Source organism: Leopardus geoffroyi, chromosome A3, assembly GCF_018350155.1.
Source record: "Leopardus geoffroyi isolate Oge1 chromosome A3, O.geoffroyi_Oge1_pat1.0, whole genome shotgun sequence".
Taxonomy (NCBI): Eukaryota; Metazoa; Chordata; class Mammalia; order Carnivora; family Felidae; genus Leopardus; species Leopardus geoffroyi.
Window position 1 is genome coordinate 45255390 of NC_059336.1, and position 25823 is coordinate 45281212.

At 42.2% G+C, this 25823-nt stretch overlaps 1 protein-coding gene across 4 annotated transcripts in view; it reads left to right on the plus strand.

The window, feature by feature from the left end:
- Positions 1 to 25823, plus strand: part of CFAP61 (cilia and flagella associated protein 61) — a 283106-nt gene that overhangs the window by 126389 nt on the left and 130894 nt on the right. For 2 of the 4 annotated variants that reach the window (XM_045445447.1, XM_045445449.1), the window contains 3 exons: positions 1428 to 1505; positions 7211 to 7417; positions 10177 to 10311. In XM_045445447.1, coding sequence (XP_045301403.1) covers positions 1428 to 1505; positions 7211 to 7417; positions 10177 to 10311 — 420 coding nt within the window. Of the gene's footprint in view, positions 1 to 1427; positions 1506 to 7210; positions 7418 to 10176; positions 10312 to 25823 lie in introns of those variants that run through there. The other 2 variants (XM_045445448.1, XM_045445450.1) reach the window with 2 other exon arrangements.

Here is a 25823-nt window from a genome sequence, read left to right on the forward strand (position 1 = left end):
GAGCCAAAGTCAGACACTCAACTGACTGAGCCACCCAGCGCCCCTGATGCTTTGATATTTTATCATAAGTCAACATTTGGAAAATCTGTGTAAGCTTGGTGAGCCAATATTTTGTAGATAAGACAGGATGTTACAACATCACACATAGGTAAAAAGTACTCACGTGAGTACAAAGTTTACTGATATGGTTTCAGCTTCCACAATGCAATTGATCTTTTATTTTTTTTTTTTTATTTTTTTTTTTTTTATTTTTTTTTCAACGTTTATTTATTTTTTTGGGGACAGAGAGAGACAGAGCATGAACAGGGGAGGGGCAGAGAGAGAGGGAGACACACAATCGGAAACAGGCTCCAGGCTCTGAGCCATCAGCCCAGAGCCCGACGCGGGGCTCGAACTCACAGACCGCGAGATCGTGACCTGGCTGAAGTCGGACGCTTAACCGACTGCGCCACCCAGGTGCCCCTATTTTTTTATTTTTTTAAATATTTATTTTTGAGAGAGACAGAGCACGAGAGGGGGAGGGGCAGAGAGAGGGAGTCACAGAATTGGAAGCAGGTTCCAGGCTCTGAGCTGTCAGCACAGAGCCCGACGTGGGGCTCAAACCCACGAACTGTGAGATCATGACCTGAGCCAAAGTCGGAAGCTTAACCAGGCGCCCTGCAACTGATCTTTAAAACAGTACCACTTGTTGAGCATCAGAGAAGAATATCCATAATTATCTGAAAGATTATTTAAATACTTCCCTGTTTTCTAGCTCTGTATCTTTGTGAAGACAGATTTTTTTGTATATTTCAACCAAAATAACATATTGCAGCAGATTGAATGAAGAAGCAGATATGAGCATCCAGCTGTCTTTCATTAAGCCAGACATTAAAGGGATTTGAAAAAATATAAAACAATGCTACTCTTCTCTCTAAATATTTTTGTCAAATTTTGAATTTTGTTTTAATTAGTAAATTCAACAAAAATGAATCAACATCAAAATTTTCCCAATTTTAATTTCTAATATAGAAAATAGTGATAGATAGATATTACACACATAAACCAAGCTCTTTGGGGTCCTCAGGGAATAGGGGTCCTGGGATCACAATATTTGAGAACCACTAATGCAGAGCTAAGGAAAACAGATTCCAGGTCAAAGGGACTGTGGTTTGAATCACAGATCCAGCCCTTACTAACTGGTAATCTCAGCATGTTACTCAGCCCCCCAAGCCTTATTTTCTGGTAAGTGAAATAGAGAAAATGATAATATTCATAGGAGTGAGGGTTCAATGAACACAGGGAGGACATTTAACTTAGTACATGGTCCAAAGGTAGGATGTTGGCTCTGACCGTCATTGTTGTTAGTTACAGCCGACTACTGACTGCTTACACAAACCTTGATGGTTATATTTTAAGGGCCTTAAAATATATGCTTATCTTTTCAGGATGGAACACCACTGAAAGCATTTGTAGCTGAAGTTGCAGAACAAATAGTCGGCATTGCAGTGATCAGAGATGAAATGGTAAATTGCAAAATAGACATTGATTTCTTGGATTGTGCCTTTTTATATCATGAATTAGCACACAATACCTCTTTTTCGTTTCTGTTTATTTAATATGAATGCCTCTTTTTTTAAGGATTTCATCATCTGCTTGGTTGATTTTCAGTTTCCCATTTTTTCAGTTTAAGCTATTTAAAATATTACAGAGAATATATGAAAAATTCACATTTTATAAATTCATATAACCAGGGTGCCTGGGTGGTTCAATTGGTTGAGCATTCTGACTCTTGATTTCAGCTCAGGTCCCGATCCCAGGGTTGTGGGATCAACCCCCACATCGGGCTCTGCCCCGAGCATGGAATCTGCTTGAGATTCTCTCTCTGGGTCTCTCTGCCCTTCTCCTCTACTCATGCTCTCTCTCTCTCTCTCTAAAATAAAAAATTAAAAAATTAAAAAATTTTTCAAATAACCTTCCACCAGGACCACCACCACCAAAAAATCAAAACAAAACAAAAAACAAACAAACAAAAAAGTCCCAGTGCTCCCCAAAGAATTACTACTGTTAATAGTTAGGCATTTATTCTTTCCTACATTCTTGCTTGCACATAATTAATTACATGCACTGTGTGTGTGTGTGTGTGTGTGTGTGGGTGTGTGTGTGTGTGGGTGTATGGTCAATTGGACAAGTAATTTTTTTTTTCCTAGTGCACAGCCAATTCTTCCGAAGTATTTATTGCTGAGTAGTTCATTATTTTCCTGCTGACTTAAAATGTCACCTTTACATGATTCCATATGCCTGTGTCTATTTTTAAACCCTCTTTTCTGTTCTGTGGATTTGCTTGTTGATATCTCTTGTATTATTATGTGCTTTGGTATCTGATAGGGGAGTCTTCTCTCATTTGTCTTTTTTTCTAAATTCTCTTGGTTTTAATTAGATATTTCCTTTTCCAGATAAGCCTTGTAATACTTACTATATGAACTTATTTGCACCTTTGTGGTTTTTGTAGAACAATATAGGCAGAATCAACAATTAAAATATTGAGACTTTCTTGGGGCATCTGGGTGGCTCAGTTGGTTAAGCGTCCTACTTTGGCTCAGGTCATGATCTAGTGGTTCGTGAGTTTGAGCCCCAAGTCAGGCTGTATGCTGACAGCTCAGAGACTGCAGCCTGCTTCTGATTCTGTGTCTCTGGCTCTCTCTGCCCCTTCCCTGCTTGTTCTTTCTGCCTCTGTCTTTGTCTCTCTCTCAAAAAATAAATAAACATTAAAAAAATTAATTAATAAATAATGAAATATTGAGACTTTCTAGGAACATGGCTTTCTGTATTGGTGGTGGTGGTGTTGAATTATTTCGGGTTCTTCAGTAAAGTTTTGTGGCTTTTCACGTACAGCTTTCTTGTGCCAGATACTTTGCCCCTGCAGGTTTACTCTCTGCTCTGTTCTGTTTACTCTCTGACTCTAATTGGATTTGGCCAAAGGGGAACCCTGATGAGAGGAAGGGAGGAGAGTGAGATTGGGATGCCCTCAGCTGGCTGGTCTCTCCACTGAGTTTTCTGAGCTTTTCAAGGTGGTCTTTTCTCCAGCACCCTCTCATTTTGGATTCCAGTAACTAGCACCTCCCATGCCACCCACCTAAGGTGGTGTTAGCTTGCAGTTGCTGCTACACTGTCCCCTACCGGTTTCCCTACACCCTGCCCCCTCCTTGTAAGTAGTCTTTTTGTTTTAACCCACCTCCAGTTATCCTAATTTGAACATACCATCTGTTTCCTGCTGAGACCCTGACTGATACAGTCCTGAACATTTGTGATTTGTTTCTACTTGTTTTATATTTTTCTGGGTATTGGAGTGCCTGGGTGGCTCAGTCGGTTAAGCCTTGGACTTAGGCTGACAGTTTGTGAGTTCGAGCCCCGGGTCAGGCTCTGTGCTGACAACTCAGAGCCTGGAGCCTACTTCAGATTCTGTGTCTCCTTCTCTCTCTGCCCCTCCCCCACTTGTGCTCTGTCTCTCTCTGTCTCTCAAAAATAAATAAATGTAAAAAAATTATATATTTTCTGGGTATTATAAAGAGATACTTGTTTTCCATTGTTCTAAGTGTTTATTTTGGTATGTGGGAACAATAGTACTTTTTGTCTTGTGATCTTATATCCAGCCACCTTTTTGAAGTCTCTTTAGCTCTGAGAGTTTTCAGTTGAATCTCTTTTCTGGCACAGTGTCACTTCTTCCACATTGTCTTGACCAAAGCAGTTATAGGGCATGCTCAGATTCTAGGGATGGAGAAAGTGACTCCACCTCTTGATGCTGAGAGTGTGGCAAGGTCAGTCTGCCAAAGAGCATGCAGGATGCAAGTTAATCTTGTGGCCATCTTTGGAAAATAGCCTTATTTTTAAAATATTTATGTCTTATTTCTTTTTCCAGTTTTGTTATATGTTTAGAATAACATTGAATAGTAATGTTTATAATGGATACTTTTGTGGTGTTCTTAGTTTTAATGGGAATGATTCTGTATTTTCCTCCATTTAGTATAACATTTGCTGCATGTTTCTGGGAGGCATCCTTTATCAAGCTATAAGGAAATTCTCTTATATTTCTAGTTTACTAAAAGTTTTTATTATGAATGAGTGTTGAATTTTATCATCAAATATGTTTTGGCATTTATTGAGATGACCATACGGCTTTATTCCATTAACCATTAATGTATCTTACACTATACTTGTTCTTTGGTTTATTTCTCTTTTTGATTCAATGTATCTTTGAGTGATTTTTAAAAATTTTTGTTAATGTTTATTTTTGAGAGACAGAGACAGAGACAGAGTGTGGGTGGGGGAGGGGCAGACAGAGGGGGAGACAGAATCCGAAGCAGGATCCAAGCTCCAAGCTGTCAGCCTAGAGCCGAACGCAGGGCTCAAACTCACAAACCATGAGATCATGACCTGAGCTGAAGTTGGATGCTTAACCCACTGAGCCACCCAGGCGCCCCTTGAGTGATTTTTTTAGAAAGGGTGATAGGTGGTAGAGTCTCTGAGTGCATGCATATACAAGAAGTTTTTATTTTGTTCTCACCCTTTAATACTCATCAGGCTGTATATGGAATTTTTATGCCAATTACCTCTCAACAGATTGTTGACATTTTTACTGTCATGGTTTTCTAGTGTCCAATGTCACTGGTAAAATGTAATGTTATATAAATAAATGTATATTTGTTTGCTTTCTGTCTTGAGAATTAGTTTGTTTCTTTTCTATCCCTGAAACTCTGAAATTTTACCAAAAAGTAACTTATGCCTTTTCTGAGTCATAGGAATATCTTTCCTCTATGATTTCATTATTTTTTCCCTTTTAATTTACTCTCCTCTTCTTGAATTCCTTTTAATTCAAGGATATTGGACCTTTGGAATTGCACCTTCACTGTCCCTTAACTTTCTTCTCATTTCTTTATCTCTTGTACTTCTTTTTTTTTTTTAACTTCCTTTTTTTTTTAGTTTATTTACTTATTTTGAGAAAGAGAGAGCGAGAGCACAAGGGTGAGTGGAGGAACAGAGAGAGAGAGGTAGAGAGAGAGAATCCCAAGCAGGCTCCACACCATCAGCACAGAGCCTGATACGGGGCTGGAACTCATGAACCATGAGAGCATGACCTGAGCTGAAACCAAGAGTCGGATGCTTAACCAACTGAGCCACCCAGGCATCCCTTCTCTTGTACTTCTTACTCTTCATTCTAAGAGATTCTCTTGATTTTGTCTTCTGGATTTGTAATTCAGTCTTCAGCCTTGTCCATTCTGTTATGCAGGCCTTCTATTGGAATTGTCATTTGAGGGTTCGTATGTTTAACTTCCAAGTCTTTTTTGTAGCAGCTTGTTTGTTATGTTATATGCAAGGTCCTTCTTGTTATCTCTGAGGACACAATAGAATTTTTTTCTAAAAAAAATTCTCTTCCGTTCCCTGACTGACCTCTGTGTCCCCCTAGAGGAAGTTGTATGTTTCTTTCTTTTGATCTTTTGCATTTGTCAGTTTTCCTTGGAAGTCTGACCATGTCGTACCTGAAAGATTATAACATCAGTGTGGCTGGCTGGCTTCAGTATCCTCGACAGTTGTGCTTCTTGCTTCTCCCCTGCATCTCTCAGTCGTGAGGAGAGCTACCCAGCCCTCTGTCAAATTGGGAGGTGGCATCAGTTGTCTGGCTTCCTCTTGTGGCCTTGAATGTAGATGATCCCGGCAGACAGTAGGCCTTTGAGGGGCCCAAGGTAAGAGGGTGTAAGCTAGTGTTAGAAAACTTTGACATGTTTTCTTCCAAGGTGAAGAAAACTATCTTACTTCTGCGTCCCCCATCATGCCACCACCTCATTATTTAAAAAGAATTTTTTTGTTGTTATTTTAAGTGGTTTGGGATGGGAAGAAAATTAGGTGCACATGGCCCATCTGCTGTTTTGAGCCAATAACATCTGTTGGCCCTTTGCTTCTTGTTTTTCAATGATTTCTCAGCCCTACGCTTATTACTCATTTTATTTTATAATGAGGGATGCCTCCTTGGTAATTAAAGAAAGGTCTTAGGTGCTAAGGCAGTTGTAGGGTCAGCCCAGATGGAAAGGTCAGGCATTACCAGAATTGCCCTCAGATACCACCACTTCCCTGGTTATCCTGAGCCCCATTTCCTCTGTGCTTTATAGCAGAAGCTTTAAAGACAAAGGACCTTGATAGGCTTGGATACAGACTTCAGTTTTCCTGAATTTTCTAGGGCCAGCTTTGCCAATCACAGAGCAACTCAAGTTCCTTGCATTCTCCAATCCTTCTTTTTGAAAGTATGCTTTTAGGACAGTTCTACTGTGGAAAATAAGAAGAAATATAAGTAGGTGCTTTCCAATCTGCATATAGTTTGATGTTTCATGTATATCAGGTGTGTTTACTGCTCTTGTCATGAAAGAAAGTCACACTCACTCAGAACAACACCCCACCCCACAGTGTCCACTGCTGGGAAGTGAAGCAAGACAGGCTGAATCAGTACACAGTTAGCATGGTTGAGCCCCTGCTTCCCCACCCACAGTGCGGGGGCCAAAGAGTGGTGGTCAGAACTGGACCCATAGAAGCAGGAGCAGAGTGCCCAATATTTTCTTTTATAAGTAAACACTCACTGGTCTTTAAAATTACCTTCCACGATGTAAAAATAAAATACCTCAGAAGCATAAGATGTTTAGGGAATGCCTATGGATGAGGCCTAGCCTTGCAGTTTTCCTGTAGATCAGTCTAACCACACGTGCCAGTCGAAGGATGTGACCGGTGAGATGACATGTTTCCACATTAATAGTGAAGAGAGAATAGTAATGAGTCCAGAGAACATTGGTGGCTGTTGCTTGTCCCACTGCCGAATTTTGTACAGGCTCAGTCAGTCGCACTGACAAGCTTGTCCTGTGCTTGTCCAACACTGGGAAAAAGGTGCTGTCCTTTCCCCTGGTCCCTAGCAGAGACTCAAGGCTCTCTAGGTTTTTAGCAGCCATGGCTCTAAGGAACAAATTCCAAAGCTGTGTAGCCATCCTTCATATACAAGCCATCAGAACTTTCAGAAGACCTAATTTTCAATTTTAAAAATTTGAACAATCAAAATGAGGTAGTAAATCACTGGAGAGATAAGCACATTTCTTACTACTATACCTAAAGTAATTAAAAATTTTTCTTATCATAAAATGCATGCCACTTGTTTAAAACATCCTTTAATGCCCTTTCCCCACCTCTTTTTTAGGATATAGAGTACATACGATCCCATTACAACATTGAAGATTTCATCTACTTCAGTCACCACCAACGGGAAGAACATGGGCACTTGTATCACTTTGCCCTGAACCCTATTTTTCGGCACTACACCAAGTTTTTTCTGAAGGAGATCCTCCGTTTAAGCTATAAGTCCTGTCTCTACTATCCTGTTTACCCACAATCCAGGGAAGACAAGGTAAAAGAATATCATAATGCACTTTTCCAGCACATTCACGATGTCATTGGTGTTGTGTGCCATATTTTATTCCTTCCTTGCTCAATGGATTTGAATTATAACAGGGCTATGAATTTCAAATGGCCATATTGAGTTTGGCCTTTTTATTACACTATAGAGAAAGTCCAGAAGACTGAATGTCTGAAACACTCACAATCATAATTAGTAGAACAATTTGTTGGCTTTTCCATATTGACAAAACAGAGACTGGAAAGTCTGCAAAAATGCTCTAAGGGACATGAAAGTCAAATGATTTCTTATGGTGCATTAGTGAAATGCCATAATGATCCTATCATGCTCTTTAAACAAAGAGCATTTTGGTTTGAACTCACAGAACAAATCAGTTCAGTCCTATAAGATTGCTGTGCTATCACGGCATTCCAAATAGGCACTATAACCACCGCCATAAGAGTGATGGATAAAAAGTGGAGATGTGTGGTGCTGACATAGCCTTTATGTAGTAAATACCTGTATAAGTCTCCCTAGCATGTTATACTTATGAAGACTCATACTTTGTAGTAAGCACTGTCTAGTGTATAAGGTCTAGTGCACAGATAGCAAGCTCTTCTTCCTGTTTCCATCTTGCCTCTACTTATCCCACTCAGTCTTCAGAGCACTTTCCACTAGTTAAATTATGCCTTTTGCCATGAAAGCAGAGGTGTCCATCTTGTTCAAAGCTGCATCCCAGTGCCTAGAAAAGTCATACACATGTACACATGCCTGTCACTGACAGCTGGTCCTCAGCCTGATACAGATTTGAGAAGCTATTAGGTTCAATCACTAGACCATCTAGTTGTCCCATCATATCCCATTCTTGACCAAAAACTTTCTCATGCTCTTCCCAGAATCCTTGATGTGGTCACATTTTTTCTTTGTTACCACAAATGAGCCAAGCAGATTTTTAAAGTAAGTTTATTTATTAAACTTCAAACCAGTCTGAAGCATATCAGTAAAATTCCCTTAACAATAATTTTGCCAATGCATCTTATTTAACAAAAGCCTTTGGGGGAAGAAAAGAGGGAATGGGGAAGAAGAAAAAACATGGAAGGGATTTTCAGTGAGATGCACAATATGCTCTAGTGATGATCATTTTTCCTGTCAAAGTGTGGTGCCGTAGCCATGTGAACGCCCTAGATTTGAACCTCAGGAGATAGAAAGGTAACAATTCTGGAAGATCCTGATCCTCCCCCCAACCCCCTGTTTCTTTTTACTATTCATTTGGCCAGTGGCCAGTGTGGTGACCTTCAGGATGTGATACTAAATTCTTACTTTTTATTCATGATGTTACCTGCATGCGCCCAGTTGGTATGAAAGTCCTTTTGCATCATAATAAAAAAAATATCTTTGACATTTCATCAAACATTCACATATTTATCTCAATCATATAGAATTTGGAATGTGTTATACACTATTTCACATAGGATATAGAAACACATTTGGAGACAGATTTCCTCACAGTCTGCACTTGCAGGTGATTTACACACATACCTTTCTTTAAACATGTGTAAGAAGCTGTACCAGATAAATTAGGAAAGAGTTTCCAAATTCTGCTATAAATTCCCAGTTGACTATAATAAAAGTGAATGTTAGGCTTGCTTTATCAAGATGATTTTCTCCACGCCCTCCTGTGAGGACATGTATTAAGAGATCCTCCAGGCATAAAAGCAGAATTCTGGCTAGGACCTCCTGGGCTCTGTTTTTCAGTGTATACAATAAGGGTGTGAAGTTCAATGGTGAAGAATTTTAGAAATCCCTTTTAGAAGCTCTTAGAAATGCCTGGGGGCTGTTTTTCGAACAGCAATAAGTCATATGTAAACCATCTTATTTATTAAACTACACCTAATTTTAGTTCAGTTTTATTTGTTTTGCTTTCCATTTTAAATTCAATAAACATACTAAAATTTTGGATTCACAGTTTAACTCTTGAGGTTTAAATGGTTGAAATACCCTGAGTTAGTTTCACCAGAACCCCTGAGGGGGTTCATAAATGTGAAAGAAATAAAAATCACCGTGTTCAGTTTTCTGTGCCAAGTTTTAAAAGTGGGGTAAAATGTATATTTTGACGCATTCTCCTAAAACATGGTTTATCATAGTCTATTTCAGTAAGCATAAATCCAGCTCATAATTTAGCATTAATATAAGTCAAAATAATAGGATCCAATTTCTGTACCCGCACCCCACTTTCTGATTTCATCTTTTTGTTTTAAAACGCTTGTTTTATCAGCAAAGGTCCAGTTGAAGTGGCTGTGACTTTCACAGACAGGAAGATTTCCACATCTGCACTCAGCCTCCTCTCAGATGACATTTTTATCTATGTGCCTTCTTAAAGCAGCTTGTGCCAAACACGCAAAGGTTAACAGGACGCAGATAACACAGCTTAATGGGGTCAAATCAAGCTGATTCATGATCACTATGGAGAAGAATATCCTCCTGGGGAAAATACTTGTACTGAAAAATCCCATAAACCAAACCACTTGTTTATCTGTCATTCCCACAGAGATAGTAATGTAATTACTCTCGTAATTATCTTCATTAGTGTCAGGCATTATCTACAATTCATTCCTCTGCTCGAAGAGTATGTTTGTTTATTTGCCGACTTTTCCCCCTCCCCGGTTTGGCCGAGTTCAGACTTTTGTGTTTGTAAAGCCGCATGCACGCAGGCGTCTGTGCTGCGCGGCTCTGACATTCTCTCCCCTAAAACAGAGATCGCTGTCTTTCAGTTCCAGAGCTCCTATGCCCACTCCCTGACATCCGCCCTTCATTACTTGGTTCCCGTGCGGCCGCGACGACAGATTGTCTATCCTCTGGAAAAGCTTGGCATCAACGCTCCATCAAAGGCGGTCTCCAAGGACGCGGTGGGTAGCCGGGCGGCAGCAGGCATGGAGGCTCTGTGCCAGCTCTCGCGGGCGTGGCAGATGGGGTGGCCGCGCTGTCTTCTCGGGAGCAGGCTGCTTCTTAATTACAGGGAGCCTGGCGCTCATGCCCTTACAGGGGCGCCCTGCGGAGGCTCCCCTGCAGCCCTTTCCCTCAGGTGGTTATTGCACAGAAACCTGACACAGGGGTGGCCTGATCCCTGGATGGCAGACCCCACAGGGACACCTTGTGTGCTGTGTCTCAGCACAGGCGGCCTAGGGTCAAACTCCCAGCATATTTCTGTTTCCTTTCTCCTTCCTCAAAAGCAGATTTCCCCTTTCCATTGATGTTTTGTTTAGGCAAAAGTGGGCATTCACAAGTCAGACAAAGCGGACAGAGAAAGTAGAGCTGGCTGAGTTTGAGATGTTTGGGTCCTAAGCTGGGTTTGTTAAACTCCTCTGTGGGGAGTCAGGATGATTAACAGGACCATATTAGCTGCCCTGGGGGTGGCACAGGCTTAACCTTAAAATGAACAACTTGGGATGCTTTTTCTACCAAAACAGGAGAAGAAACAAAAATAGAACCTAGATTTCACTTTAAAAATGGAAATGTACATGTGTGTGTACACACGGCCATGTTCTAACTGGAAAAGCATGATTTTGTCAAGTTTACTTCCATATGTAGGCTCGTAGTATTTGTATACACTTCTATTTAAATAAGTTGAAAAAAACTTCCCTTAGTGTGCTGATGTTTGTACATTGTGAGAGAGGAAACTGGAAGGTTTAAATTCTCCAAAAGGTTAGCCAAGGAGTTGCTAGATACGGTGCTCAAATCAACAGCTTGGGCAACCCCGGTGCTGCAGGAAGCACATCATTCTGCTGCCCCCGGCTCCCACTTTGCCGGTGGGGCGGGGGCAGGGTTCCACCAAGACCCAGCTTCGTGGCACCTGCTGACTGTACCCAAGGTTGCTTTAGTTCTACATTCATCTCTATATTTGTAAAATAAACAAGAAATTCTAAATTTATATTTGAGTAGAGACTGAAAATCAGTAGCAATTCTTTCCCCTCCTAACTCTCTATGATGGGAAATATCGAGCATATACAAAAGTGGAGAGGACCAGATGAAGCAGGGCTTCTCGTTCTGTGGGGCTGACAGACCTTATCTCCTTTTTTTTTTTTTTTTTGAATCCATCATAGGATGATAGTTTTATAAAAGGTGAATTTCTTAAAAATGAATTTAAAACAAAGACAGATAAGATTCAAGTCCAATTATTTTATTATTAGATTTAACAGACACAGAATTACTCTGTCCAATTGCTGTAAAACTGCTGAATGCCTCTCTCAGTCTCTGCACTTACTACATGGGCACTGATCTCAGACCACACGTTGAGTAGCACTGAACTCCCAGATAGTTGGCACTGAACTTCAGAAATTTCCAATTCTTGGCCAATTTTGGATCTCTATCCCCCGCCCCCATCACTTCCCCTTCCTCCTTATCATTTTGAAGCAATTCCCAATATATATATTTCATCCAGGGCCAGCGTGAGTTTTTAGGTAGCAGGGCCCAACGCATTGCAGGGCACGGTCTGTCCACTCTAAAGATAAGAGTGCCCGAGCCGATCTGGAGGATCATTGGGATGGCCACCAGATGGTCTGTTTTGTGGTACAGATCCTAGGATTGGACTCCTTTGGAATGACAGCAAAGACCTACAGATTTGGCACAAAGACAGTGCCTTAGGGTCAGAGAGGGTGGCTTCTTCTATAGCTCAGTGAAACACAGCTTCCATAGAGTTGTGCTGATCCCAGGAGAAGGAGCTGCAGGTACCAAGTATAAGGATGAAATTTCTGTGTCAGATCAGGGTAAGGATGAGAGATGCCGCCCTTTTACAGTGACTGCTGACACTCCTTCCAGTGTGGAGAGACCATACGACGAGGCCAGGAGAAGCCCTCATAGGGCTCTGGCACCTTCAGCCAGCCCTCTGGTAGCATGAGTTCTGTGGCTGGACCAGGAGGGGAGGAATGTGGAGCTGTCACCTGGTTATCAAGAGCAGTGTTTTTCTGAGTACCAGGAGCTTCTCTCTACCCTCACCCCCAGGAATCTCCAGAGCCTGGAACTCCAAGTAGGGAGAAGGCCAGAAAAAAACATTTTGTTTCATTAAAAATAATCTTATCATGACTTCCCAGGTTAGTATGAGTTGCAATTGTTGCTTACATGTAGTGACCTTTTCTATAGTGATCTTGGTGTGCTATGTACCCACCCCCACAACACAGAGCTGTGGCTCATTTCAAGGCACAGCAGGGGATGGATTGTTCACATCTCTGGTCCAGGAAGGCAGCCACTTACCAGGCAGGTGGAGCTGATGCTTGGTACCTGCTTCACTGGGCTGCATTGTTTATTATACCTCTGAATTTTGACTTCTGAAGAAACACTTTTACTGCTGCTTACTGTACTCCTTCTTGAGAAGGTCTTAGTCAAGATTTAGTTCAGCAAATAAGATTTAGTAAAAGTTTTAGAAATCTTAAAAGTGTGGTCAAAAGATTTTCAAGAGCATAATCCACATGGGATGGGCCTGGACATTTGAAAATTAAAATGTGGAATTATATTATCTTAAATTATTTTTTTCTTTTCAACATTTTCATTGGATTTAATGTTTTAGGCTGATGACCTGAGACAGGGTGAGCCAAATAGAAATGTTTTAGGAGGAATTTCTATAGAGCCCTAAGAGCATTGTTTTCTTAGCAGAGCAATAGTGTTGCAGCCATTGAACTGAGTAAAACTGAGTGACTCATTACTAGATGAATGCCTTCTATTTTCCCTTTAAGTTTTAACGCCCCCTCTCCCCACCCCCAACCAGCACATGGAGGTTATATAGCTCCCTCACCATGTCCGCACATTTCTCTGGCTGGGCACTTGCCTTTCATACCTTTTACCCTACTTAAACCATCTCAGAGTGACCATCCATTCCCTCGCCTTCACCTAGGAAGCCAGTCTTCAAGGGAACAGATCGTTCCAGGCATGAGTAATGGGATAGAAAGTGTTTCATCTCTGTGGGTTGCCAATTTGAATCTGGCACAAGCCAGCAGTGATTGAAATTCATCACTGCGTGGCAGGGAAATATGCCCCCTCCCTACTTCAAGGCCCTGGTGGTTTCTGCCTGGTTTGGAGGATAGGTGACTCTGCCATAATACCTTCCCTATGGCTTTCATTAATTGACAGCCCACCCCATATTGGGTCATAAGAAAGGACCTGGGAAACATATAAATGATTTTCATCCCACATTACAAAGGTACGCCCCCCCCCCCCAATTCATCGTAATATCTCCATAGTCAGCCAGTACAGATTATGGATAAGAGAGAAGACGTTTTTCTGACCAAGACCATGATCATGTGGGATAGGCCTGGAAGACTCATTTCTCAGCTTGAATTGGCCATCTTGGCCAGTGCATGTACATTCTGGGAATTATTGTGATGGGAGTTTTTTATTAAATGAATCAGCATGGCCCACATACGTGAAAACTACGATTAGGGAAACACTCAAATTTGGCCGAATTAATTGAATGGCCATATTAAGGACTATGGAGCAGTTTGACTGGGTGGTTCCAGTTTCTTTCCTTTCCTGCTCCTACACAGGGATTCAGAGATGACTGTGACACCTTCCCATCTGGGAACTTACAGGCTAGTGTCAGTATTAACGTGGGATTGCTTGGTCTGATTAAACAAGGATGGGAGAGGGCTGCATTCGTCCCTGGTACTGAGAGCCAGACTCAGAAGGAGTAGCCACAATGGGTTCTGCACAATCACTTGGTAGGGAATGAGTTTGTTCTGAGGCATTGTTTCCTTTCTAAGAGTGGGATTTTAAATGAGTCCTATTTGTGAAATGAAATCCCGGAAAATCTTCCTTGAGCTAAAACAGCTCCTACCCTTGCTTCAGTATCCTAGATTCTCCCTGTCATCCACTTCAGTGTCTCTAATTCTTCATCCTAGTTTATGTGATTCATAGAATTAGAGGGTGAACTCATCTGTCTCTCTCTCTCTCTCTCTGCACCCCCCCCCCAAATTTTTGGGACTAAACCAAGCCATCATCTTTCAGATGACAGAATCATTTCAGGAGTCATACTTTCAGGGCCATCAATGCCTGTTGTTACTTTTTTGTGGGGGTTTATTAGTGATGGTCTGTTTAAATCTTGACTAATGAATTCTTTGAGGCCTCCCTTTTCCCTTTGTCTTTCTACAAAGGAAAATGACAGTTTATTTAACCCCCCATTCTCAGAGCTAAGCGCTGGCTCACTTTTTGCTGGTATGTGATCTCTCAGGAAGATGTCACTCACTGGCATTCAGTTACCCTTGGAATTGTCCCTTTTCATCTCTGCTGTTCTTCCCCAGTCCAGCTATAATTACCATCTGATGGACTGTTACTGGATACTGTTTCACTTGTGCATCTGCTGCCCTAGGAAATTGCATTATTCTCTGAGCACCTGCTAGATTTTCCCCAGCTTGATTGTTCCCCAACCCCCCCCCCCCTTCAAACTTGGAAACTTTCGCTGCCCATGGTTAGACTTCCCTTGGTTATTCTTCTAGTCGGGATGTGTGCGTGTGTTTTAAAATCAGCCCAGTAGCATCTCCTTGGTAGAGGTTTCTAAAAATGTATACCCACATTTTTCAACATCGTATATGCACTAATCACCTTAATGTGACCATGGCGATATTATCTTGAGATGAAAGTAACCCACTTTACAGCCCATGGGTCAAGTTTGCTTTTTCAAGCCATTTCTCAGCCATTTGTTCTACGAACAGGAGATGTATTAGCTCTTATTTAGGAACTCTTTTCTCTGACATCCTTAGAAAAATTTACATAAGTTCTTTTTTTTTTCTCCAAATAGTACAAGTTCTGTGGTCATTTCTTTCCAATTCTCTGAACACTATCTAGTTTAGTGTTATATGTAGTATACATGTGTACATAAGAATGACTTCTGTGACATCAGTGATTTACTCTCATAATCCCTTCCTCTTAGAAAAGGTTACAAAATAACAACAGCAACCACTTCTGTTGACAGTATAGAGCTCTTACTAAAGGCTTCCCATGAATCATCTCATTTAATGCTCACATTGGCACTTGTAAATAGTCAATTCTACTACCCTCCTCAACGTATCTAAAGAAAACAGGCTTGTAGGGAAGGAGGGTAAATGACTTGTCCAAAGACTAATTCATTGGCAAAGCTTCAAATCAAGGCATTTGGATGCCAAATCCCTACCTTCAATCATTACATGTGTACTCTCTTATCTAAAAAGTAAAGTACTGCTGTCACAACTCATTGTAGGAAAACCAAACCGCAGAGAAGGAAGATGGCTTGCCAGAGTCCTTTTGGGATCTCCCAGATCTTTGGCACCAGCTACTTAATCAAAAGGTGACCCACAGATAATTGGCTTACCCCCAGAACAGTTTGGATTTTCCTCTTGGCCGAGTCCTCCACTCTTGAGTCTAATTCGGGGCCAGCCTGACCCCGGCTGGGCTCGGCTGGGAAGGAGCAGACTCATGGGGCCAAGGTGGTATGCTGAGGTCAGTTTTTAGACACCAGCTGATCAGGCTACCTGCACTTCTCTATCCAGGTTATTGTTGCAAATCTTTTGAAATTATATTGGCACCTGCCGGGAAAGGAGGGAAAAAAACTAGGATCTCATGCATAGGTTACGTTACAAATCTCTCAATATTCAGTTCCATGCTGCATGTGGCTTCACATTGTTCTTAGAATGTGCTCAAGTAGGGATGCCTGGGTGGCTTAGTTGGTTAAGCATCCAACTCTTGGTTTCCACTCAGGTTGTGACCTCACATTTCATGAGATCGAGCCCCGAGCCCCATGTCATCAGGTCTCCACTGACAATGTGGAGACTACTTAGGCTCTCTCCCTCTCTCTCTTTCTCTGTCTCTCTCAAAATAAATAAACATTAAAAAAAAAAGATTTAAAAAAGAAAGTTCTCAAGTAAATGCCAAGGCTGAGTAACTGAAGGTTTGCTCAGGAGGCCAGGGGTGGAAAGGGTATGCACTGGTGACATAATCGACAAGCCTGGACATTGTTTAGAATTTGGGCTGATAGAATGCCAAAAATGCCAAAAGAAATAACACATCCTTCAGGGTGTGATAAGCTAAGAAGCTGTGAAAAGTAAAGTTACTTCTTGACACCTCAGAATCATCGAAAACCAATCCTACATCTTATACTTATTTTCTGGAATAGATATCGTAGGATAGTCAACATCTCTCTCCCTTCCATCCTCCCTCTCTCTCTCTTCGACAGCTTTATTGAGATATGAATCACATATAATACAATACAATCACATATAATACAATTAAATACCATTTAAGTTGTACAATTTATTGGTTTTTAGTATATTCAAACAGTTGGGTAACTATCACCGTCAAATTTCAGAACTTTTTTGTCTCCCCAGCCATTAGTAATGACTTCTTATCCTCTCCTTCCCTGAGCCCTAGACAACTGCTAATTTACTTTCTGTTTCCATGAATTTGCCTACTCTGGACATTTCGTATAAACAGAATTATACAGTGTGGCATTTTGTGACTGTCTTCTTTGACTTACCGTGTTTATATGGTTCACCCATTTTATTGCGTGTATCAGTACTTGATTCCTTTTTATTGCTAAATAATACTCTATTATATGCATGTACTGTATTTTATTTATCCATTCATCAGTCAGTGGACATTTGAGTTGTTTCCATCATGTTGTAATGAACATTCCTGCACAGGTTTTTATGTGGCTATTATGTTTTCATTTCTCTTGGGTGTCCATACCTAGGAGCAGGATTGCTGGTTCATTTGGTAACTCTATGTTCAACATTTTGAGGAACTTCTAGACTATTTTCCCAAGTGACTGCACCATTTTGCACTCTCTCATTCTTAGATTAGATCCAGCATTCCTGCTAACAAGTGGTAAAGTGCTGGTCAACTCAAGACCAGGGATGGGCAGTGTACCTAACCATTCTTTCAATTCAGGAGTGGAGCTTTCCCACCAGTCCTGGAGAGCTTCATGCTTGGTTGACTGAACACCCCTAATAGCAGCTTTGGTTATTTTGAAAACAGATTTTTCTAAAATATAATCTCCCCTTATCTTGTCTTCCTTGCCTGACCCTCTCTGGCTCATCAGCCTCCTGTAGGCCTGCATGCACATTTAGATGAGCTCCAGCAACAGGAAAAAAAAAAAAAAAAAAAAAAAAAGCCTATCCAAACCACAGGAGTGAAATACAGGACTTCCTGGTTTTTAAGCTACCAACATGTCCTTTGTTTGAGTCCACCTTTACTAGTGTCACTGCTTTTAAAACAGCTCCCAACAGGGGAAAAAAAAAATCCTGAGGCTTTCCTGAATATTGATCGGGTTCTTGCCACAACCCAATAGGAAGAAAAAAAAAATGCATCCTGTTCCCCGCAGAGCCAGAGTAATGAATGCCGCTGAGGTCCAGAAAGGCCTCGGGATGTTATCAGCTGCCTGCACTGCTGTGCTGCGCTGGGAAGGGCTACGGCCAAGCAAGGCTCCTGGGTGGACCTGAGCTCCCGGGGAGGGAACTGGCCTTCATAGCTAAGTGGCTTCTTTAGAATCCGCCTTTAGGGAGGAAAGGCATGGCTGCACCAACAGGAGGCTTTGCTTTGTGTATTTTAAAGTAGCTGGGGATATAAAATGACAAAGGGCACAATTAGAGCTACAGATGCTGACTAGGAAGTTACATCTTTTCCTCTTGATTGAAAAAAGTTCCTCGTTAAAACAGCAGTGCATATTTCTGGTAGAGATTTTAGGAAAAATCAATAGAAAGAGAAAATCCATAAAAGCTACAATAATCTATCTATAGATTACCATTGCTAATATTTTGGTGTTCTTACTTTGGGATTCTTTTCTGTGGAAAAAAATACATGCAATTAAACATGATGTTTTTAAACAGACTTTTTCACTTACTATGTTATGAATGTCTTTGCACATTACTAAGTATTCTAAAGTGTCCTTTCAATGTTGCACATGTCCTGTGAGCAGCCACCCCTAGCCACCCGTGAGTACTTTCTGTGCCGGGCTCTGTGTTACACGCTTGCATGGATTGCCTCATTGCATTCTCCCAGAAGCTGGGCATCATTTTCTCCATTTTGCGGTGGGGGAAACTGAGGTTAGGAGAGGTATGGTTATATAACAGACAGAGCATTAAGCCCAGCAGGACTTCTGGGAATAATGATGAAGCCACTTGATTTCTGTCTTCCATCACTCTGTAAGTATGCTCACTGTGGCCGGCTTCTCCCCAGTACCCAGGTAGAAAGTGGGCAAATCACCCTGTGATTTTTCTGTTTACTTTTAGGTAATTAAAGTTGTGTGAGTCACTCTAAATCACAAAACATCTTCATTCCACAAAAGGTCCAGTTTCATTTCATGTAATAATCAAAACTCAATTTTCATCCGAAGATTGGAGTTCCTCCTCCCCCTGCTGAAGCCTGTAGCTGGGGAAGGAGGGCAGGGAGGACCTTTTCTCTCTAACTTACCATGCCCCCGACTTATGTAGCATCTATTTAGCTTATTATAGTTAAGGGTGTGTGTGTGTGTGTGTGTGTGTGTGTGTGTGTGTGTGTGTTTAAACCTGTTACTTTCTTGTTGTTTAACTATATTCCCGGTCCTTGTGAAACTGGGGCAGGGCAGGGAGGAGCAGCTAGGGGAGCAGGCAGGTCTGGACTCAACTGCTACTGTCATAGGATGGCTCCTGCTCTGCTGCCCAGCCTCCTCTTTTTGTGGCAGGTGCTTGGTTTCCTCAGAGATTCCTGTCACTGAGGGCATCCCGCCTGCTTTCCATAGCACAGGTAATGCACCCTCCCAGCTCTGCGCCCTGGGTCTTCATTTCCCCCAGAGGCGGCCCTATAGGAAGAACCTACAATAAGACTCACACCTGTGGTCAACAGACAGCCACTGTGGGCCACCTTCCCGTCCATCACCCAGCAGCAGCTGGCCTGCCTATTGCATCCTTCACATTTCTTGGGCAGAAATCACACACCAGTCCACTGAGTCCACTAATGGTGGAAACTCATGTGAGGGTCTCTGAGGGCCCCAAACCTTTAATGGAGACTTAAAGTGAAAGAAGAGACCATCTCTGTGTGTCTTCTTTGGGGTGGAGTGACATGCGACCAAGAGCATATCAACGTTTCTCAGTGAGGAAATCTCCAGAAAAATCCTCTCTTATACCTGTTCTTCTTGCCCTTTGATATCTTCATTGTGAATGAGGCGTTTAAAAGTCATTTAACCAGTGCTTGCCCACCTGCTCTGACATTTTTCACAAGAGGAGCTTCTTTGGAACGTAGCATCCATTGTCTTCATGCCTCTGACGTCCTGTGTGACATAACTTACCCGAGGCCAGACAGCTGCTAGGCTGAGGCTTTGGGACTACAGCATCCTGGTGCCAGATAGCAAGATTCACCACTGTTGTTTGTAGCCATTCCCTAATGTTGGTCATTGCAGTTTTTATCCAAATTGTATCATTATAAGCAATGCTGTCATATCCATCATTATTTTTGAGCACATTCATCGTAATTTCAGTAAATTCCTAGAAACTATTTTGCTTTGCTAGGTCAAAGGTAAAGCTACTATTTCTTTAATCAGAAAACATGAAGTTTTAGAACTTGAAAATGAAAGCTGTGATTCCCCAGTTTAAAAAGATGGTTTCTTTTTGCATTGTGTTTGCTTTATCTAAGTAAATAATCAGCATGCAGAAAAGCCCTCTTTTTTTATTGCCAGATGTAGATGTTTTGAGTCAGATAATCAGGTCTGCAAAATGGCAGTCTTCCATTGGCCCGTGTTTTTATTTCCTCTGACTCAGTTGAATCTCTGCTTGGAGTCTCCACTCCACCTGATGGGAGAAGAAGTAATCTCCATCAACTCCAAGTAAATTTTACAATTAAAAGTTTAAATGGAGCCCATTCAGGAACTTTCCCTTTTTGGGGGGGGCAGGTGGTGAGGAAGGCATTACAGTTTTCAGGAGCCCATGAAGCATCATGGCATCGTGGAGGTGGGGGGGCAGTTTTCTGGTGCTTGGGTAGTGCCTGTCCTCACAGGCATCCACTGGGTTTCAGAACGTCAGCTTGTCCTCAACCATCCTTTATTTTGGCATCCAGGTTCCCCAAATGGCACTTGCTACTTGCATTGGGGACATTTCCTCTTCACAGCCTTGAGAACTCTTTGAGTCCGACGTCATGTTGTCTGGAGCATGCTCTTTCTCACTCTCATTCTCAATATATATCCCTTTCATCCACGCTCCTCTCTCTCTCTCTCTCTTCCCTTCACCCCCTCTGCTTCCCTTTCTCCTCACCTCCTGCACCACTTTGGGCTTTGGGAAGCTGATGACCTGCCTTATCTTCTTTCTTGCCCTGACACCAGCCTCAGTTATCTCTACCCTTCTCAGAACAGGTGGCAGGGACTTCTCTGTGAGGCACAGATCTCTCTGCTTCCATATTCTCCAGAACCTCTGTGAGGATCCTGTCCTTTTCTTCCACTTTTATGGCCTTAACCAGAGGGAAGGAGAGGCCTGTGCTATACTTGTCTCTCTTTCCCTCCAACTCTCTTCCTCTTTCCAATTTTGGGACAATAGACTTTGCTATCACTGTGTGTTCTTCTGAAATCTGTCATTTGAGGCAAATGCTTTTAATACTCAAAAGTCAGGCTTTTTTGAGACTTAAAAACCTTCTCTCAATCTGCCATCAGCTTTGAAATGAAAAAAAAAAGAGAACTGACCCACATACTCTCCTGCGGCATGTCTGCCCAATGGCTGGTGTCCCTGGATGCTGCCTGAAGAGTCAGGAGGGGTCTTGAGTCAACAAGGATTTGTCAGGAATTAAATACAACTGCTAATGTAAAATAGTAGCCCTCCCCCATGATGATAACAGTAATATGCACACAGAGTACAGACCAAGAAGGCTACTCGTGGGGCTGGCCCACTCCTTCTGGACCATGGAGGAACTATAAAAACATAGGCTCCATTCATTATTAAGTGATTTTATGTCAATGGATACACCTATTATAAAGTATTATAGCCCTAACTTTTACGTCTTTTCATGAAAGCTTTTAGATGTTGTATCTTGTTAATGAATTCTAGCTTAAAAAGGAAAAAAAAAGAAAGAGAGAGAGAGAGACAAACCAAGAAACAGACTCATAACTATAGAGAACAAACTGATGGTTACCAGAAGGGAGGTGGGTGTGGGGATGGGTGAATAGGTGATGGAAATAAATAAATAGATAAAATGACTTAAAAAATAAATAAATTCTAGTTTTATACAGTAGGATATGCTCTCTTAGAAGATGTGAAAGACTAGGGAAACAGGGAAACCAAACAGGAACCTAGAGAGATTTTACACTCACATTGAGCTCAGGTGGATGAAACATTTCCCACAACTTAGTAATTTTTATAAAGCCATCTGAGTTTAGTTGTCCTTATTTACATGCTCACCAACTCTGAAGGGAAAATGGCATTTGTGTACATCAGAGGCAAAGGATCAAGTGGGCCTTGGAAAGCAAAGTGGCGGTTGCCTTCCTGCCCGTGCTGGGGTGCCCTGTGCTGCCTCGGATAAGGGAGCCTGGTATGCCTGCTCCCAGCACAGGAGGAGCTCCACTGGAGGAGCAGCTGGAAGTGCTCTGCCCTCAGTCCTCACACTGCTGTTCTCTGGGGTTGAACCTCTTTCAGGGAAAATAAAAACCTTTATCCTGTATGTTGCCTCAAGACCATTAAGCTGAGTCAAGATTACTGATGTCATGATCTCCGTGGTAACCAACTTAATAAGCAAGAAGAAAACAAAAAGGATGGCTTAAAAACGGGGGGGGGGGGGGGGAGAGATAGAATAAATAGGTATGGAAATAACGTGGGAGCCATAAAGGTTTTTTATTGTTACTTGTTTGAGATGTCAAACATGACTCAACTACAGTGCAGGCAGGCCTGAGCCATTCAGGCAGTTGAAACCCTGGTAATAAACATAAATTACATACTCTACCATAGTTCCTACTTCTCCCACTCTTCAATCATGTCCCAGTTTTTGTTTGTTCTGTTTTTTTTAATATAATTCAGTGCATTGAAATTATCACCATGGTAGTTGTTATAATCAAGGTTTTTATGGTAGTTTATGTGTTTAACCGAAAGGAGCCATGCTGCCAGAGAGCCAGTGTCAGGCAGCACTCTCCGGTCACCACGGTGAAGCTTTGCTGGCCAACACCATTGCCATTTTCACCACTGCTCATTGACCCTCAGTATGGTGCTCCAACGAAACTAGAGATAATTGTTGATTTAAAAAATTGAACTGGGATTTTTCTATCACAATTTTTAATTTGTGAGCAGGTCACAAAGATGTCTGATAATGTCCCGGGGAATTATATACAATTGGCAACCATTTTAATTAGTTTACTAGACAGCCTCCCTCCTCGCACACTGGGTCCCGGGTCACTCTGTGTTGGTAGGACCCCGGCTAGTGGCCCCCTGGGCCATATGACTTCCAACAACTCACCAATTGAGAGAGAGACACACAGATGGATACACACGTGGGTGATCTGACTGACCCTAAAGGCAGGAGCAAATGCCAGACTCTGAAGGCGTTTGAGTAGCTAAGTTAAACTCATGCCCAGTACCCTGTCCATGACCATGGTTTATCATTTTGTCTTGTCCGATGTTGGTGCCTGACTCTGCTCTTCATGGGGAAGTTCCCACTGTCTCCCCTCTCCCCTCTCCCTACGTGTTCTGCTCTGCAGGAGCTGTTTGCTCTGGAGGATGCTGCCTTGGGCCCAAGAACCCTTGGCCCCTCTCAGGGCAGCCATGCTGAGATCCCGGTTCCCTTGAGCTTGAAGTGAGACAGGACACCAGTGGCTTGGCTTCTCTTTCCCAACGTGCCTGCCCTCTGGCGAACCACCCCAGTGGAGAGCAGATGGGGGATACAGCCCCCCAAGCCCAAATTCCAAAAGAATCTCCTTTGCAAAATAAAACATAACAAAACATTATGTAATTCAATAAAACTATTCAATTTGTCTCATGTTTTTTTACAAATACAAAAATATGCTAAAAGTAAGAAAAGCCAAGCCAAGTCAGGAGAAGTACTAATGAGAGTTAACATTTGTAAATGTTATATTCCATATTCTTTATAAGAATGAGCTCATTTAATCCCCATAGCCACCTTTGGTCTAGGAGCTCTTTTTTTTTTTTTTTTGATAAACCACATAGTTAGGTTTCCAGTTCATCTTCTCAAATGCTTTTTATGAACCATCCTCTGTCTCTCTCACTTTATCTCTCTTTGTCTCTCCCTGTCCCTCCCCCCCCCATCACATACATGCAAATACACACATGCACACACATACAAAGAGTACACATAATCACCATCCGAACATTGTCCTGGAGAAGTGCTGGAATTCCAGGCATGTGTACTACACATAATCAACTCCCCAAGCACAGTGGATGACCACTGCCTGCCTGCCTGCTTTTGGAGTCCTGTTCCTCACCCCTGCCTCCCCTATCCAGGTTCTTCCCAAGAGCCAAGTGGGTTTGTCCTTCCCTAAACCTGCCTCTCTACCCTGGCACATCACTTGTCCAGGTGTTGTGTTCTTTGTTTGGACTCTGATACACACCGTGGTTTGGACCTACATTCTTACAGTCACCCCCTGCCTGTGTGGGCAGACTCTTCTGCCTAAACATGGGCCTGGGGCCTGTTCTGCATCTCTGGTTAGGAAGCTCAGAGCTGGAGACTTCATTTATAGCCTTTGAATGTCGTGTCAGGATTTATTGTGTGCTGACCACATGGCGGGCCCTGCTCTTGGCACCAGGTCTGCAGCAGTAAAGTGGGCAATTCCTGCCATCCTGGTGCCTGTGTCCTAGTGAGAGAAGCACACGATGGACAGAGACACGATGCCAGGTGGTGGCAAGAAGAAAGCCCGAGAGATGATGGAGGATAAGGGGTGGGGGGTGGAAAAGGCCTCTCTGGTAAGGGTCACTTAAGCAGAGACCTGACACGATGGGACAGTGGGGGCCGGGAGGAAGGAGCTGATTTCCCTTCTTCATACCTGTCAGAAACCCAGGCTGTCCCTGGGCCTGCCCCTTGCCCCCATGGGAGAACCGCCTCCACCTTGCCGCAGTCCCATGGGGACACACACCCAATGACACAGCATTGATGCTTTGCCTTTGATTTCACAGTTATTTGAAATGATTTGCACGACAGAAGCCAAACTGACGCAGTTCGAACATTTCAAATTTTGTACGTAAACCTTCCTTTTCTTTGTAACCTTCCGTAGCTTTTTGCTCAAAGAAGACCAGAGCTATGTGGTGTTGTGACTCCCTTGAAACATGATTTCTATTTTTAATAAAGGGAAAAAAAAACCCAACTCAGATAAGAGTTTAGAATTTCAGGTATCCAAATGTTTGGAAAAGGTTAAATATTTTACCTAGATGGCAGTTGGCCTCTTAGGAATTCCTGGGGAAGGCATTGTGTCTGTTTAAGAAAAAAACGACAAACTAACTGCTATTTTGAAGGCTCTACTTAACAGATGTGTAAAGTATAGAAATCTATGTATTATTAAATAATTCTTTATAATATGCTCAAGAATAAGCAATTTGTAAGCCTGTTTATGTTCTCGCCATCTGGGCGCATTCTGTCACCCATCTGTTTCATGTAATTATGTAATTATCAATATAAGGAAAGAATAGGTGATATAATTAACAAGAAAAACCGATCCACACTGAAGAGTAAAAATGACATGCATCTGTTGAATTGCTTTTTGTTTCTCTTCCTTCATTGTTAACTGTTTTTTTTCATTTCACAGTTGTATTCAGGCTGGCGACTTGGATCGCACCCTTAGGAGAGCTGTTTTTGCCATGGTGTACTCTTACATGCTTTCTCTCTCTCTCTCTCTCTCTCTCTCTCTCTCTCTCTCTCTTTCTGTCACACACACACACACACACACACTTTTGAAGGCAGAATGATTAATAAAGTGTATGGGAGCTGACATAACTTTGACAGAAATGAGCAAGGTCTTCTTGGTGTTATTCATTGATAATCTACCTCTGGGGAGAGCCCTGATTGTCATTTCCAGAACACATAATATAACAGCTAGAACTCTAGGAAATATTTAAATTAATTAGTGACAGATGGAAGGACTGGGCCAGTGTGTGGCCCTCACATAGGATATTGGAGAGAGGAGCTGCTTTAGAAAAATTCCCCTACTTGGTATTTTTAATGTCAAGGCTCAAGCAATACATGTTATTTTATGATAGTACCCAATGGATTGGGTTCACTTCCACACAATCCCACTAGTTAACCATTCATTCGTGTAATGGATGAAACGATGATGCCTCCCTGGTCTTTACAGATAGCAATGCAGAGCAAGTGGCCACTCACTCTTCCGTCTGCCAAGGAGAACTGACCTTCTCCCTGTGACTTGGGATAAGCAGAGGGGTGCACGTGTATATCTGTGGAAGGACATTGCAGTGATTTCTCCATTTCTGTACACCCCCACTCCTGTTCTCCA